At 44.8% G+C, this 18,409-nt stretch overlaps 1 protein-coding gene and 1 pseudogene across 2 annotated transcripts; one reads left to right on the forward strand and one right to left on the reverse strand.

Annotated features, from left to right (window-relative positions):
- The first annotated feature begins 990 nt into the window (after positions 1-990).
- On the forward strand, positions 991-12,382 carry LOC120110601 (probable protein phosphatase 2C 62). 2 transcript variants are annotated; one of them, XR_005511772.1, is made up of 5 exons: positions 991-1,254; positions 7,264-7,515; positions 7,692-7,968; positions 11,662-11,954; positions 12,034-12,369. XR_005511772.1 is itself a non-coding variant. In XM_039126071.1 (5 exons), exons 1-5 carry the CDS (start codon positions 1,222-1,224, stop codon positions 12,169-12,171), a joined length of 855 nt encoding a protein of 284 aa, XP_038981999.1. In that variant the 5' UTR covers positions 991-1,221; the 3' UTR covers positions 12,172-12,382. The 2 variants fall into 2 exon arrangements, 1 of the variants encoding a protein (XP_038981999.1); XM_039126071.1 differs by having other exon boundaries at positions 11,662-11,816; positions 12,034-12,382.
- Positions 12,383-13,191: 809 nt separating this feature from the next.
- LOC120110602 lies at positions 13,192-14,581 on the reverse strand (annotated as a pseudogene).
- Between the last annotated feature and the right edge of the window lie 3,828 nt (positions 14,582-18,409).

Below are 18,409 nucleotides of genomic sequence, written 5' to 3' on the forward strand. Positions count from 1 at the left end.
AGCACGGACATGGAATAAAAATCATATGGCACAGAGCTCTCTTTCTTTGACGCATTTCTTTTTCTACCAATCGAGTCTGTTAATCTCCTAACTCAAAAAAAAATTAAAAAAAAAAATACACGAGCTAAGAAAGACCATTTCCAAAAAAAGACCATCAACATTTTCCAAATAAGGCATTAAGCCTTTCATTTTATTCTCTTCCTCATCAAGCTGTCTTTTCTATCCACAAGAGCTTCCTTCTCCTCCTAAGTCCATTTCTCCCTTTTTCTAGAAACTATTGGATGATTATTTTACTATGTGTATATTACTTAATCGTACAGATTGTATTTACAAATACCATATTCAATAAACTCGGTATCATTTTCTAAATTGTGTATTAATTTATTTAGAGATGTGTATTGGGATGTTAGATAACTATATTGCTAGGTGTGTATCGATTAACATATACCATGTATTGGTAAATATCATATTTTGAAAACCATATATCGATTTATCTGAAGTGATATATTGAGTTGCTATTAGGTATGTATGAACGACGCTTACGGTATATTAGAAAGCCAATGAGTGTATATTATTTGACAAAAAAGAAGGATGAGATGGTCTTTTTTTCATGCATAGCTTCTATTGGCGCATGATTTTTTTTAAATTTTTTAAAATTATAACATTGATGGACTTTGATTTTTGGATTTTTTTTAAGATGGGTATAAAAAAAATATGGTTTTTTTTTTTTTTTGCCTGATGTACTATGGTGCCCGGTCTAATATGATTTTTGTTCGTGTGTATTGGGTTAAGATGTTTGCAGAATTGAGTCAACCGACCTTGTCCTATTAGTGGGATTTATTTCTACCCGTACTTTAACGACGCCGTGCCGTCAGCCCGGCGTGTCGGTGACGCCGCAAGTCCTTCGCACACTGTAGACTCGATCAAACATTCAAAGCCGTCAATAATAATAATAATTATTATGATAAAGATAAAAATAAAATGGCCAAGCAAGCAAGGTGTCGACATCACAAAGAGCGGCCACCGAGCGGCCACCGTCGCCTCAGAATACCACGACTGGATCTCCGTCAATCATCCACACGGAGCCTCTCTTCAACAATACAAAGCTCTTCTTCTTGCCTGCCTTCCTTGGGTGTATAATTTGTGCGAGAAAAAAATCTGTGTTTAATTTATTCTTTATTTTGGATAGAAGTAGCAGCGGGAGGAATCACACAAATTATAATGACGGGAAGAGAGATCTTGCACAAGATGAAGGTACGTTGATTAATTATCATTACCCTTTCATTCGTTCTCTTACCGACACTTTTATCGACGATGATTAAATTGCTTATTTTCTGATCCAGATTTATATCTTTTTGAATTTGTATATCTCGTATTGGAATGATTGGGGAAATCTTTTTTACTTTTTTGAGAAAAAAATGGGGCTATCTTTGTTTTGGTAGATTTTAAATAGGTTAAGGTTTTGGGGTTGTTGCCTTTCTTAGATTATGAGAAGCATTTCGGACATTGAACAGTGTTAAGGAAAAGGTCTTCCGTTAAAGCAGTCCTTTCCAAAACTCTTCGCACCTTCAAACTTTGGGGTAATTTATGCTCAGCTAAAGATCTGGAAAGCCACAAAAATATCCTACATCTTTAGATCCTCTTTTCTAATTCCATGATCTCCGGTGTACTTTCCTAGTAACCACTCTCCACTTCTTCTATTTCTTTTCCCTGTAATCATTCTTTATTTTACCTAATAAATTGGGGAAAGCGATTTGCTTCCTTCCGTATCCCTCTCAAAAAAAGGTACCACCATGATGGGCAGGCTGACCCTTGTGAAATCGGTACTCAGCTCCATGCCGATCTACCTCATGTCCAGCATAGTTGTTCCAAAGCTGGTGATGTTGAGGATTGAGTAAATGCTCCGGAGCTTCTGGGGCTCATATGGCAGCAGACACAGGGTGCACCTGCTTGCTTAGGGTGCTGTTTGCCGGTCTACTCAAGAGAGGGGCTGGGTGTTCAATCTTTGCTCGGGAGGAGAGAGGCACTAGTCGCTAGACATGCTGCGAGGCTATTTCCTAAGCCACAGAGCCTATGGAGTCAGGTGATAACAGCCCGGTACGGCCCTGGGACTGCTGATGGCGTATTCTAGAGGGGTTGGAGGTGCTCCTTGATTTGGAGAGAGATATGCAGGCATGCTTCTATTATTTTGGCCAACATTAGATGGCTGATCGAAGATGGGCGCGGTGTGGATTTAGCAGAGGACCCCTAGATGGATACCCTTATGGTGAGACTCTGGCCAACCATGGTCAATGTTGAGGCTGTAGATGATTTATGGATTTGTGATCTCCTCCGCCCAGATGGAACTGGGTGGGACTTTAGCCGAACTAGTCATTTATTTGGAGAGCACCATGTAGAGAGGGTGCATTCACTGACAATTTCTGGAAGCGACGTCCCGGATGTGAGGGTCTGGAGGACTTCTTACAACCCGACGATCAGTATCGGGGATATCTACGACCTGGTCCAAAGTGAGCAGAGTCAGAGGTTGGACTGCCTAGATTTGTATCTTCGGTCTTCATTCGAGGATTGCATTATTCTTGTGGAAGGTGATCCGGGAATGTCTACCGACAAGAGCCGTCCTGAGTAGGTGCGGACTGAGTATTTCTCCGATCTGCCCTGGGTGTGAGGCGGAGGAGTCCGTGGATCACATGTTATTTCAGTGTGATCGAGGTGAGAGGGTGTGGAGGCTGCCTGACATCTCGTCAAAGGCGCTATGCCAGTCCAGTTTGTTTACCCAGGCACTCAGGAGGTAGGCTGGTTCGCCCTAGGCCTAGTATGTGGTCATCAGGACGACTTATGTTGCTTATCACATTGGGCTATCTAGAAATGCTTGGATGTTTGGGGGAGCAGTTCGATACTTAGGCTCGTCATGAAGAGAGCCCGAGTGCAAGCTGTGGAGATCACCCATTCTGGTCCATCGGGCGGGCTGTTGATAGCTCGGGGCACCTAGGACTCTTCTTCTACTTATACAGTATCTCAGACGGTGTACATCACCTGGGAGCCCTCATCTTCGAGCTTCCTCAAAGTCAATTTTGATGGATATATTTTGGATGGTGGCAGCAGTAGGGGTGCAAATGGGTCGGGTCGAGTTCGGTCTTGAGTGACTTCGATCCGACCCGACCCGACCCAATTTCTCGTTCGGGTCGGATCGGGTCGGATCCACCGCTATAATTTTGGACCCAACGGGTGGGTCGGGTCGGGTCGGGTCCATGTATAACCCAGACCCGATCCGAGTAATTCGGGTCCAGGTCGGGTCCGAATCTAGGTCGGGTCGGGTGAGGCTATCCGTGCCTTGGCCCTCTTCCATGGCAAAAAACCAAAAGCCACCATCCCTCCATGGATTCCACCGCCAGCCTCTCCTGTTCCACGCCCATGGCTCCCAAAAATAGAAAAAAAAAAGAAAATAAAAAAGAAAAAAAAGACACTCTTATCCATCGACTCAAAACCCCATTCTCAGCCTATCTTCTTCTCAAACGACGACCACTGGCTCTGCCGTCGATCACCCAAAAGAAGCCTTACATAGCAGGCAGCTCGAATGAGCCTTCAGCCATTCATCAATGCACTTTGGATGGAATGGATGGCTACAGCTTGGCAGCACCTTAACCTTCTCTCCCTCTATCAAGCAGCTGAGGCATATGGAGCACTGGGCTTCGTCGCCCGATGAAAATTGCTGGTGTAAGTGCACCAGGAAGCTACCCACGATCTCCGCATCAAGGCCTGGTGGTCGTGAAGCCAGCCTCAGAGGATAACTCCCCCATGCCCGTTGCCGTTGTCCATCGCTGGTAGTCGCAGGCCCACCTGATGTATAAGCAGAGGAGGGTGAGAAAAACCAAGACGGAGAAGGGACATACCTTGGGAGAAGGGATGAAGCACGTCGAAGTCGCTGGACGCCGAAGAGACTCGCGGGCGCGCGGAAGTGGGAGATCGATCCGGAAAGGAAGGGTCTTCTCGACTTTTTCAGATCTAAAGTTCCTCCGCCGAACAGGGGACTTGGATTCCCCCCTTTCGAAAGCGAATCAGGACTTATATCTCATGGGTTTGGAGCTGGCTAGCGGTTTCTTTGCGAGCACCTTAACCTTCTCTCCCTCTATCAAGCAGCTGAGGCATATGGAGCACTGGGCTTCGTCGCCCGATGAAAATTGTTGGTGTAAGTGCACTAGGAAGCTACCCACGGTCTCCGCATCAAGGCCTGGTGGTCGTGAAGCCAGCCTCAGAGGATAACTCCCCCATGCCAGTTGCCGTTGTCCATCGCTGGTAGTCGCAGGCCCACCTGATGTATAAGCAGAGGAGGGTGAGGAAAACCAGGACAGAGAAGGGACATACCTTGGGAGAAGGGACGAAGCACGTCGAAGTCGCTGGACGCCGAAGAGACTCGCGGGCGCGCGGAAGTGGGAGATTGATCCGGAAAGGAAGGGTCTTCTCGACTTTTCCAGATCTAAAGTTTCTTCGCCGAACAGGGGACTTGGATTCCCCCCTTTCGAAAGCGAATCAGGACTTATATCTCATGGGTTATGGAGCTGGCTAGCGGTTTCTTTGCGAGCTGTGGGCCTGCAGGTCTAAACGGGTAATCTGAGTTCGGGTCAGGTCGGGTCGAATCGGGTCTTTTGGTAAACGATCCAAAATTGATCCCAAAAAAATGGGTCAGGTCGAGTCCAGGTTGGGTCAAGCTTGGGTTGACCCAAACCCGACCCGAAAAATAGAACAAATCCAAATTTAGGACCTAACTCGGCCCTGTGGGTCCTAAAATTCAGATCGGGTCGGGTCGGGTTACAGGTCAACCTGACCCATTTACAACCTTAGGCAGGAGAGGTGGCGCGGGCTTCGTGATCAGCAACTTGGACTTGGACTCTAAAGTAGTGGCAGCCGGTGGAAGCTCGATCTTCGACATCTCTGTCTCTGGAGCGGAGCTTAGAGCAGCTTGGGCCGGCCTGTGTCATGCTCGGCTTGTGCTACAGGCCAGTGCCATCCTGCTTGAAGGTGGCTCAACCACTGTGATTGGTTGGATCCGAGAGTGTCCTAATATTGCTGGAGGACACCACCCCCTGCTTCAGGACATCTGGGGCATGGCCAGTGGGGACATTATCTTCAGGGCAAAACATGTATTTAGGGAGATCAACATAGCTGCGGACTGGGTGGCCTCCTTTGTTGCAAATCACTCTGGGGCTGTTCTGTGGACAGATGAAGAGGAGCTGCCTCGGACGTTTTGTGAATTGTATTTTGACTTTTTTGGATGTGTTCATATTAGACTGGTATGAGTCATCTGGTGTAGCAAAGAAAAAAAAGGTACCGAGAGAACTTATCTGTTGACGGTTGGGAAACAATGGCATATTGCATGCATGCTTTCGCTGCCACCACAATATGCTTGCTTTCATGAGAACATACTTAGGATATATGAATCACAGAAGCCATAAAAGCTAGAGATCGCCTAATACAAGCCAGAAGGATTATGAGGCTTAAGATCCTATAAATTTAAACATTTTTCATAAAAGGGGAGAGGGACCTCACCAACTTCATTGAGATAATAAAGATAATTATAACCAACTTACAGCATGATCTGTTAGGTCTTGCAATTATAAAAACCTCCAAGAGTCTATATGTCTACACAATTAAATGGAATATCATGCTTAATCCATGATTGGAAAGTAAGATTCGCTAAATCGGTAACCGAGGTCACACTGGCTGGCAAGTGGTTCGGCATGGTACAGGTCTAAACTGCATTGTTCCAGGGCGTACTAAAACAGGGAGAGCTGGAGAGGGAGGGGGTGAGTGAGAAGGAGAGAGAGGGGGGAGGAAGGGAGGGAGAGAGAGGTCAAGAGAGAGGCTTGGATCCTCGGATCCTGCATGAGAGAGAGGGAGGGAGGGAGAGGGAGAGGGAGGAAGGGAGGGAGGGAGAGGGGCTTAGATACGGCGAGAGAGAGGGGAGAGAGAGACAAACGCACACGGGTCGTATATCATCATTGTTGAACTGGCTGAGGGCGGAGGGACTTCGATTAGAGTTGCGACATGGCGGAGGGGGCAATCGGACCATTTTATATTCCAATTCGAAGGGGAGGCTTGAACCATGCCGGTAACTAAATGGTCCAGTTTGGTACGCTCAGAACTGGTTAGTTCGGCTAACCATGCTAGAAACATACTAGGAAAATGCAATTCCATATTCTTATATGTAGTGCATCTTCTATGTTAGCATGTTTCCTAAGTTCTAAATAGATGGACCTATTGTAGCTGGTTGTTAGGTGTATCCAGGGAGAGTGATTCCTATAATATTTTCTTTTGAACTATTGTTATATCCTGACTTGCCATAGCCTATGTATGTTATGCGTCTTGGAAAAGAAGGAAAATGAAACATAGTTCACTTATGGCTGTGTAGAGGAGTTGATTTTTGTAGGTGAAAGTGGCAAAATTGTTGTGGAAGGATAAATAGTCGCACTTCAACTATTCCTACATTAAGCAAATAGTTCAGGTGGCTTTGGACCTGTTTTCATTAAATGATAATGAATGGTGTTGTAAGTTATGACAACATTCTGGTCCAGCAAGCCTTGATGCAAGCTGATATGAGACAATTTGAACTGAATTTCCAGTCCATATATTGGTCGTCCCACAAATTTAGGTGTTATCCAAGAAATCAGAAGACTCAGTCATAGTATCAGCATAACTATTGGCAATTGGTAGATAACACGTTAGGGTGTTGTAGTTCCCAAATGCTGTACTCGTGATCTCAGTGCCATATGTATATTGCTTCTGATAGTCCCACAAGGTCCTCAAGATATGTTTTCTCCTTGAGATCTGTTTGTGTAGTACTGTAACTTGTAACTACTTTGATTCATACTCCAAAACAAGAAAAGTCCTTTTATGAGTTTGCAAGTTGTAACGTCATGCTCTTTTTCAGCAATTCTCATATGTTGCTATATTTTATTTACTTGTGGGTATATATTTTTCCTATTTTCTAGTTTGTTTTGGCCTTGACTAACTGTTCACTGTTCTGTTCCATGTTAATTATTGCTTACAAGTATGATTCAGGCTGAAGTTCCACACTTGTTGCAACTTTACACGGCTTGTTTAATCAAATTTAGGAGTGTGTGTAAAATCTTACTTGGAGCTTTTGTATTTCTCTGCTATTGTAGCTATGCTCTTATGTTATTTTCTAATATGTTAAAAGTTTTGATCCTTAAATTCTCTTATGGATGAAAAATATTGTTTTCTTAGAGATTTACATGATTCTTTCAGGTTAAGGCTGGGTTTGGTTCATCTACATCAGATACTGGAAAAGGCAAGAGCAAGATATCAGGCAAGCATATCAGACATGGATATCACTTGGTGAAGGGGAAATCAAGTCATCCAATGGAGGACTATCTAGTGGCAGAATTCAAACAAGTGGGTGATTGTGAGCTGGGTTTGTTTGCTATTTTTGATGGTCACTTGGGCCATGATGTTCCAAATTACCTGCGCTCTCATCTATTCGAAAACATCTTGAGAGAGGTGGAGTGCACTGACTGTAGTTCTCTGTTCTTTCCATCAAATCATGCACATTAAACATTGAACTAAAATTATTTTCTTAATGTATCTTGATCATCCTCTTGGCAATTTTTCACGGCTCCAACACTAAATTGTAAAATTTTGTTGTCTAATATTTTGAATCTTTGGTGTTGCTGCAGCCTGAATTTTGGAGTGACACAGCAGGTGCCATTAGGAAAGCATATATAATAACTGACAGTAAAATATTGGAGCAAGCAGTTGAGCTGGGAAGAGGGGGTTCTACTGCAGTTACAGCTATATTGATAGATGGTGTGAAGCTTGTGGTAGCCAATGTTGGAGATTCACGAGCAGTGATTTGCAGGAATGGTGTTGCTACACAACTTTCTGTTGATCATGAACCAAGCAGGGAGCGTCAATCAATTGAGGGCAAGGGTGGTTTTGTGTCAAATATTCCTGGTAACTAACTGCCTTTAATCTTTTCTATATATAGTTGCTGATATACATTGAGATATCACATAGTATATGAAATTTTTACTACACTGTTTAGTTAATGTTGTAGCAGCTGTGAGCAATCATGTTTTCTGAGTATCAACCTCGTTGTATCCTATTAGTCTACCCAGCCAAGGAAGTGCCGGTATTATCAGACAAACTCAGATATGCCATTTCGCAATTCAGCTCAAACCATTTTGCACATATTCATATATAATGTTGTTAAAATGAGCTGGAATTTGCCTTAGTAGTCATACCCCTCTGATTAGCAACCAGAGGTTCTTGGTTTGAATCTTGGATGACGCATTCACAAGTTTTGGGGCCTGAGTAATTATGGTGCAGGTGGTCATGGGCTGTCGTGGTGTAGATGTTAGCACACCAACTGAAGGCCTACAATTCAAGTTGCGGTGAGGGCGTCTCTTTTGGGTCAGAATTATAATATGGGTGGATCTGCCTTTCCTTTTTCTCAGAAAACTTGGTAATTGTTAAAGAAACTTCATTTTGTAAATAGACAAACACAACTAACCTTCTACGGGGATCCGGCATAAAAATAAAACAAGGTAAGCCCTCCCTACTGGTCACTGGTCCTATCAAGAATTTGACATCAATCTATGGAGGATGGATGCCAGGTTGACAGCTATTTAGAAAAAAAATGGTCCAAGAGCATCTAGTTAGAAAAGATAAGGGATCATTGGAACAGCTCTAGTGGATGATGAAATCAGAGAAACATAGTTGAACAGTTGACAAGGATGAGGGGAAGATTAAAGAAGAATCCCTCTAGACTGCCTAATGTTTCACTTCCGTCTAATTTCAAGAACATTTTACTGAAAACAATCTTAGTTCAATCACAATTAGACTATGTATTATTTTACATTTCGTAATACAACCGATTGAAAAAAATTATATAGTAAATAATATTATTTACACAGATGCTTCCTATTACATCTTTGACATCGCAGCTACCTCGGTTGTGTTCATTCCATATTCAGGCAATTAAAGGTGGAAGTACTGTGAAGGGATTTATCATGCTTTCAATTTTGAAATAGGAGCCATAAAGCCAACCCTAGATTGGTGGGATGAGGCTGCTTGTATTAGTCACAATGAAAAAAGAATTATTACCCAATGGTACCTTCCATGAAAATTCAAGATTCTGTTTTCCAAATATTATATTTGCACTTCCCTTCTGTGACTTACATCCTCTTCTATTTCACCTATCAAAAGCAGATGTCTCGCAGTATCTTAGAAATCTGTGGTAAACAATCTTCTTTATGTGTATCTGAGTTATTAGAGCATGATTGCTTAAGCAACTCGAATAAAGTGAACATACAGAGATGGGATTGCAATGTGAATCTCCTCCAAAATTTTTTTGTATATACTTGATAATTATGTATATTAATAATTCTCCACTGCAGATAACGATAAGCTGCACTTGATAACATTGCTTAGCAATTCTCGATCATCATTCTTGGATTGTTGATTTAAGTCCTATCAATTTCTTCGCAGGTAATATATATTGGCCTTTTCTCTATTTGGCGCATCTAAAACATGCAAGGACTTGCATGCATCTTTTTGAACTTATTGCAACTTCAAAGTAGTTAGTTGATTTGTGCAGCAGTTAAATTAATGGTCACTAATTAATGAAGGATGCACTGTAACTTGTTAGATTTTGGTACTTGCATAGTAAACAGATGCATACAAGCATGTTTATTTTTCTATATGTACTAGAAGTGTTCCATTATTCAATTTCATTAGTTTAATTGTGGGCCAGGCCTCGTTGAATCGTCAATGTGAGGGAAATGGACTGTGTACTGTAGAGAGCTCAAAGTAAATTGCACCTTGTAGTATATGCGAGTCTATGGCTTATCATAAGGAGGTATATTTGGCCTCTTCCTCCATAAGTTTGATTTTAGTACATTATAATTCTAGGAATTAGTTTTGGCATATTATATGATTATAATAATTTATAAGTGCTGGGTGGGAGATTGGTTTACCATCTATGCTCTCCACCATAGTTTGCTGAATCGTGCCGAACTGGCCGGTTTCAGGCGTTACTAAATCGGACTGATTGGTTACCTGCATAGTTTGATGCATTGATTCGAAATGAAGGGAGAGGGAGAAGGGAGAGGGAGGGAGGGAGGGAGGGAGAGGGAGAGGAAGGGAGGGATGGAGAGGAAGAGGAAGAGAGAGAGAGGGAGGGAGAGGGAGAGGAAGAGAGAGAGAGGGAGGGAGAGGCAGAGAGAGAGAGAGGACTCAAGCCCTCTTGGCTCGTTGGCAAGGGGTTCCCTTGTTTCGTTTTGGAATAGGAGATATCTTATAATTTTTATTAAGTGAAGTTGGCAAACCATTTGTCAATTTCAGTTCCAAGATGGCAAAAAATTGAAGTCAATAAATGGTTTGCCGACTTTACTTAACCTCACTTAAGTGAGGTCTACAAATCATTTGCCGACTTCATTTTGAGATCAACAAAAAACAAAATGGTTTGTCTCGGAACGGCATGGTATGGTACCTGTACCATGTCGGTCGCCAACAGCTACGGGCCTGGTACCGATTCGGCGAACCTTGCTCTCCACCTTTGGATGACTCTTATTGGCCCTTATGAAATGGTACTTTGTTGCTAAATTTTATTCTAATCCAGCAAAGCTTTCAAAGCTGACTTTGAATAGATGATTGAAGACAACTTTCATTTCTTCCAAGAACCCATAATCTAGTAAATTTGTTACATATAGGAAGTAGTAGACTGATTGCTATGTTATGTTCCTCTTTCATCCCCGTCAATGCATAGTTATCAAAATGACTATTTGATCAAGGGCAAGAAAAACCTAATTTGCCTTTTTTTGCTAAAAAATATGAATGCTTGATTGTAGATACCTTTCAGTATCTTGTTTCTACATAAACCCTTAAGCAACAACTCAAGTTACTTTTTTGAGCAATTTATCTCTGATATGGATGTTCTGATAGGACTTCATCTCATTGGCACGTCAGAATGTTTTTTTGCTCTTTTGTGCCATTGTTTTTTTGTTCATGTCCCTATGGGAATTTTATTATTGCTTCCAAAAATCTTTGTGCATCTCTCTGCCAACTCATACATATCATTGTTCTAAGGTATTTTGGGTTTTGGGCAGAGCATCGATGACAAAAGAAAGTATCATTCAGTCTATCACATGTGGTCCTGGTCCCCAATTGATCCATTTAATACTCAGCTTGATGATTTTAATTTACTATGAATCTGGGGTCTTGCTATACATGGGACCCTTGAAACCTACAATATGCACAGTATGCTTGGTGCAGGTAGAGAAAAGGACTCTACATATGGTCGATCTGTCCATGCACTTTAGGTAGGGATTATGTCCTGGTGTGCATATTTATGAGAGAATTGGACTTTATATATGGCTGTGTTAATATACCTGGTTTACAGATATGGTGAATCATATATCAGGGATTATGGCCTGGTATAGGTATGTATTTATGTTGTCGTCCCAGTGATGGATCTTATTGCATTATCACAACCTCCCAGCACTAGCTCATGATATCCTGGATTAACACATGCAATCAATCACAGCCTAAAATAAGAAAATTCAAATACTTGATTATGAAATCGTGCCAATTGATTATCATCTAGCTGCAAATGATAGTTTAAATTGCAGTATCTGGTTGATACAGGAGATGTGCCACGTGTGGATGGGCAGCTGGCAGTGGCAAGAGCCTTTGGAGACCGCAGCCTGAAGGTACACCTCAGTTCTGAGCCAGATGTGGTGGAAAAGATGATAGATGATGACACAGAGGTACTAATCCTTGCAAGCGACGGTTTATGGAAGGTAAACACAATTTTGTTGATCTAAGATAGATTCTCGCATCACTAGACATTACTCGAAACTCCCATGTTTCAATGGTGAGCCTCCAACCTAGGTATGGTCTGTCTCCATACGACCGGCATCACCAGTCGTTAAACTAATGTGAGTCTGGTTTTAAAAAACTCACTGAAGTTCAAGTGATAACGGTGAGGTTAGCTTCATGAAGCTTATTTTGGTCCAGGTGATGTCCAACCAGGAGGCAGCGGATGCGATCAAAGATATAAAGGATGCCCAGGCAGCAGCCAAACATCTGACAGAGGCAGCTGTTGCCCGGAAGAGCTCAGATGACATCTCTTGTATAGTTGTAAAGTTTAATTAAACTCTTCTGGAGTTGAGTGTCTTCTTGACATGCATCTATATGTTGGCTACCAGATAAGCTTATAACCTGATTGCTTGAGAATAATTCACGTTGATATTGATCATGTTTGCAAAATACAATGGATAAATTATACAAAATAAACTACCTGTTAGGATTATGCTATGATGTAATGGCCATAGCACACAATACATTGCAAAATTAAACTCTGTTAGTATTGGAGAATACCACACGCTGAAGTGTGTTATTCTGATTTCTGTTTGATTGTTTAAGAACTAGAAGATGCTTGCTGATTTCAGTTGGAGGCCTAAGCAATTGATGCCCTCTTAAAAAAGCATCAGATGAGCAGTAAACATGATGATTAATCATTGAGCTTTCATCATTTAAGCTGGTGCGGTGGCAGTATGTGGTAAGTCCCTGGTAGGGATTCCTATGTTCCAAAAATTAGTGGTCCATTATTTGAAAACTACGTAGTTCTCTAAGTAGGCTTGGGTTAGTGCATGCTGATGTGTCCAGGGCTTCCAAAAGGGAGTGAGATACGTGACATTGATGTGTGAATGTGTCCCTGAGCGAGTAGCTCATTTGTACAATCTCGTCTGTTTGAGCAAGAACTGGGGATTCGATTCTAAGAGGTCTCATTCCTCAATCTCTTGCCCACAACAAAAAAGTTATGGTTCTGTCCTATTTCCAAAAGTAAGAAAAAAAAATGCATGTGATGGTTTGAGGAGTTAATCTCATTAATGGCTGATCTCATCGGTTAGTAAAATGTTTGAAATCAAATTTTCCTTCTTTGTAGTTCTTCATATTTTACTTCCACTTCCATCCATTCTCTTGTTGTGCAGGAGAAATAGAGACATTTTTTTCTAGAATGAAGAGAATAAGATGCCTTTTTTTGGAGAAACGAATTATAAAGAGGGTTTTATATGATAAAAAGGAGATGTGACTCAACCTGATGTATGTTCCAAATTTTTTATGATCATTGCAGTGTCATGTTTATCTCTTTTTAAAATATAAAGATTTGAGATTCGTTAAAATATAATTAATCTGCTTATATTTTTTAGTTAATAATGCAAGGCTGAACATTTAATTCTATCCAAATAATTTATCTATTTCCATTGGAAAGAGTTTCAGATGCAAACCATGCAAAAGTGGATGAAAGTTTCCTCAAGTATTTTGATGTAAGAAATTTTCAAGTTGCTTTCTTATAGAACAACTGGTGGCGCTTCTATCATCTATCTATACGTAACTTATGCGTAAAAAGATCTTAGGAGGCATAGTTCATCGTCCATTTCATTTATCTCACGTGATGACCTGTTAGAAGTTTGGGGAAAGAATTATGAATTAGTGCTATTATTAGGAGGCTCATGCATGCCAAAATGGTGGTAAAGGGTGAATGAGAACAAAAACAATTCACTTGAAATAGAAAGAAATGACTATTTTTACCCAAACAAATCCATCGTGTCAAACCTACTTCTTCAATTAAAATTTCAAATACCAACCAAACAATAAAGCCATAGATCGCACCGATCCAACGACTGTGATGACATCATTGATCCGGCCCACAGCTGCTGCGCCTGTTGCTACTCCTCTGCTCCACCAAATCCTTCCCCTCCATCAGACCACCAACACTCGAAGTAGAAAAACTCGGAGAAGAACGAGCACCAGCTCCACCGATCCCATAAAAAGTAGAAGCAGTAGTTCCAGAAAGCTCCATCGCCCCTAAAGAACTCATCAACTCCTCGTACAGCGAATCGTAGCCCATCACCCCACTAGAAAACAACACTCCACACTCCTCGTTAGTATTACTAGTAGTATTGCTGTTATTGCCAGCAGTAGTACATCTGGAGGGCTGCAACGGTCCACCAGATGGGGAAATCGGTGGAGAGAAACCCCTGAGTGTCGAAGTTGGCGACGAGGCGGCGGGCCAAACGGCAGAGCGTGAGGGCTCGCGAGTCGAACCAGGGGAGGGGATGGGAGTGGTGGGGTCGGCCGAGGCGATGGAGGGGAGGAGGCAGAGCTGGCGGGGGGAGTGGGCGAAGAAGCAGACCTTGCGGCGGCAGCGGCGGCCGTCTTTGCAGGGCATGGTTCGGTAGCGGGCGGGGTGGAACCAGCACTCGAACACCCCGTGGGCGAACTCGCAGGCGTCCCCGCGCGGGCACCCCCCGACCGCCGGAAGTCCGGGCAGATGGTGCCCGACTAGTGGTATCGCCTTGGGTCCGCCGCCGCGCCTTCTCCCCCGGGTGGGCGAAGGGGCAGTCCGCCTTGAACTCGTACATCCGGAACTCGTCGCATAAGTATCCACTTCTTCTTCTTCTTCTTCTTCTTCCTCCTCCCCTTCTTGCTCTTCGTCTAACTCCTGCTTCGGTTCTCTGTCTTGGTACTCGTCGGGGACGTAAATGCTGAGGACAGGGCGATGGAGGAGCTTACTTGGAGGGACATCGAGATCGAGCAGAGCGTTTTTTCCGTAGTAGAGTAGCTGCTGCTCAGTGCAAGCGGTGGGCACTCTTCTTCTTTTTTGGGTCAAAGCCGCATTTCATTTTCAATAAATCAAGATTGAGTATATCCTGCTAAGTCAAGAGAAAGTAAGCAATACAACAAATGGGGAACGCCTGCTAGACTAATCCATCACCTCACGATACATATGACCAATATGGACAGCTAACATCTCCTAAACTAGTCTGCGAGTATTCCGAATCAAAGGGTGGCCGTTACCATATCTATCCACTCCCCGTATCCAATCAATCACCGTGGCAGAATCTCCCTCGATGCACAATCTGTCGACTTCCAACACACATCTTGCATATCGGTGCCCTCTCAGGCAGCTCGTAGCTCTGCCCCAACAACCATCAATCCTGGTGTGCTCCGACCTCCAGCTGCAATCAATCTACCATGCTGATCCCTAATAACAAATCCCACTCCTCCAGAAGCTCTATCCATAGCCATACCACCATCAAAATTCATCTTAAGATAACCAAGAGATGGGGGTACCCAAGAGAGAGAAGCATACCTAGGCGCTGCAACAGCAGAAGAGGTACCCCAGATATCCCTAGCCAGCATAGATGAAGTCGATGGAGTCACTGAAAAGACCTCCGCCGCCTGTATCATGGCTCTGTCCATCACAAACCTCGAGGTCGATCCTCTCCCCTCAAACAGGCGTCTATTCCTATCCAACCATATATGATAAGCCAGATAGGCAGCCACAACCCTCTTCTCAGCTATGCTAGGCCTCTTGGAGGAATCCCTCAAGAACTGTAACAGGTCCTCCACTGACTCCCACCTCGAAGGTAAAGGCACAGATAAACAACTCCAAATCTGTACAGCCCTAGGGCATAGAAGTAAGATATGATGTATGGTCTCCTCGAAATCCGGGCATACCTCGCAGAACTGTGTCATCCTCAACCCCCGCCTAACCAGCACGCTCCTGGTCGGAAGGCAGCCCCAAGCTACCTTCCAAAGAAAGAGCGCTACGCGAGGATGCAACCTCCACCTCCATATCCAACCCGCGTCAATCTGCCTATCAGGCATCCTGCTAATCCAAGCATGAAGATCCCTAGCAAGGACTCCCGATCTGCCCGTCGGCTCCCAAATCAATCTGTCCGGCTCCTCCCGTGATGGTACAGGTAACGCCATAACTCTCGCCGCTAACTGCCCTCCAAATATCTCCTGTATCAATCCCTCGTGCCACCCGATACTCTGGAAAGTCCTGAATCCATTCAGCAGCGGCAAATGCTCTGTCTAGTCTCTCCCAAACCGAGCTGAGCCCTGTTGGTTATTGCACCATGTGTACCTTGGCCCCACAAAACCCAAGTCAATCAATCCATTCATCGAAATGAACTCTTGAAATTCCCTCACCTTTCTATTGTGACTGAAGGTCTTCCCCCATCTTTTCCTGTGGACCATCAATGCAATTAAAATCACCTGCTATCAATACTGGTGCTCCCTGATCAACCAACCTGGATGCCTCCTCCCACAACATCCTCCGAACCCTGAAATCAGTGCTGGCATAAACTACTGCAAATATCCACGACCGTCCACCCTCCTCAGTATCACCATAATAACTTCTTGACTACACATATTAAAAATATCCAAAGTGCCACAATTTAGTTTCCAAGTGACTATAATTCCACCTGATAGCCCAAGGGATTCCATTGCATAGAACCTCCAGGATCTCGGCACTGCTCTCTTAGCCTTCTGTAAACTTTTTCCTGACAAACGGGTCTTGAGCAAAACATATATGTCCGGACTATGCTGCTGAACTAATCTACGAAAAGCCGAGGCAAAGGAAGGTTTCCCTGCCCCCTGCAGTTCCATAGTATGATCTTCATAAATCATCTAAGTTAACGGCATGACCCTCTTCCTCTAAGCCGTTCCCACCACTAGCTGAAGTTCCTTCTTCGCTGATTGCCTTCCCAGATTTTTTCTGCACAGAAGCTATCACTTGGAGCAACAATTGAACATGGCTAGAATCCCCATGCGCACTGTTCCTTTGTGCCAACCGGCATGCTTCATCCACAGTATCCAACCCCTTTGCTGTAGCCGAATGCTTCTCTTCCAACATCCTGCCGCCGTTGCTTCCCACAGCCGTGGACTGCGTCGTCACTCCCACCAACTCCGGCGACGGCGCTCCTCCCACAGCCATCTGAGTCGTTGAATCCTCCGTGGAGCCGTGCCAAGAAATCCCACCCAGCTTAGTCATTTCACCATCTCGTCCTCCCCCAACCACCGGCGCTGCTCTGGATAGCCGACCAAACTCCGGCGTGGTCGGCGGATGGGAACTCTGGCTTCGTCGACGACCCTTGCTTTCGAATCTCCTCAGCCCCTCTGTCGGAAGTTCCCGGCCGTTGGATCTGTGCAGATACAGATCATCCACCACAAACTGGCCTGAATTTGGGCTTCTAACCCGTCTGAGTGAACTCGGTCCCGCCCCATTCAACCCAGGTGTGACGGGCTGAGTCCTGTCGACCGGTAGCGGGCTTAATCCAGGCCACTCCGAACGGCTACGAATCGGGCTTTGACTAGCCCACTCCAGATGTGGCCCATTGGCCTGCTCGCCAACCGGACCGTCCGGTTCAAGGCCCTCGGCTTGGTTGGTTCGGGTTGGTCCAGCTCGCTGGCTCGACTCGGCCTGAGTCACTGTTGCCCCACCAAGTTGACCCACTCCACCGGACGGAGCCAACGAGGAAGAACCCTTTCGACGAGCAAATTTGGACGGTTTCTGCCATCCTTCTCGATCCTCCAGATTGCTGGCAGCACTCGATCCCTTTGCCGCTGGGCTCAGCTCCTAGTTCGCCGGCATCGCCGCCGAGTTCGACCCGCCACCAGGCCCGATTATCTTCTTTAGTCGATTCCCTGCTTTCGCCGGCCGAGGGGGCGAATTCTATGTGCGACCGACCAGCCAGGGACCATAAGGCAACGCCCCCATTGTTCCCTTCCCCTTTGCCTCCCACTTGCTTGAGGTTTCCATCGGGTTGATCCCATCCTCCGTCGCCGCATCCCCCAAGATCTCCACCGGTTCTGACTTCGCTGCCGGAGGATTCTGTCTGCATTCCTCTTCATGGTGACCCACCCGGCCACACTTATAACAAAGTGATGGCAGGTTTTCGTGAAGGAAATCCTGCCAAAACTTCGCTTCCATTCCATCCTTCCTACCTTTCACAAAGATACCGGTTCGCAGAGGCACCTTGAAATCCAATTCAATCTTCACTCGTGCGAAGCCCATCTTCTTCCTCTGGTCCGTAAACGAGTCCACCTCCAGAGGCTTTTCGGCCTTCGCAGCCATTTGTAGAATGATCGGCGTCCGCCAGAACTCCAGGGGTAGCCGGGGCAACCTCAGCCATGCAACACCTCCACCGAGATCATCCCTGCCAGGAACGAAGTTTGGACGCCATCGTTCCATAGCATGGAGCTGTCCGGCCACCATCCATGGACCATACCTCACCGCCGCCTCCCGGTGCTCCTCACTGGCCAAGCGAAGGGTCATATACCCGTCCAACATCATGAAACACTCAGGATCGTAATCAAGCTTCAAGGCACGGCGAACCTCCTTCACAACCCAGTCCGCTGGGATCTGTCTCCCCAAGCTCCTCACCAGAACCGCCAAATCCTTCCAAAAGCCCCTTGACTCTTCAGCATCTCCTCCTCCACCTCCAGAATGTCTGGGAAACGATTCTGTATCGAATCCAGCTCCTGATCAGAGATCTTGTGAGTGGTCCAAGCTTGGCGTCTCGGCATTCCTTTGGTT

Source organism: Phoenix dactylifera, chromosome 4 (genome assembly GCF_009389715.1).
Source record: "Phoenix dactylifera cultivar Barhee BC4 chromosome 4, palm_55x_up_171113_PBpolish2nd_filt_p, whole genome shotgun sequence".
Taxonomy (NCBI): Eukaryota; Viridiplantae; Streptophyta; class Magnoliopsida; order Arecales; family Arecaceae; genus Phoenix; species Phoenix dactylifera.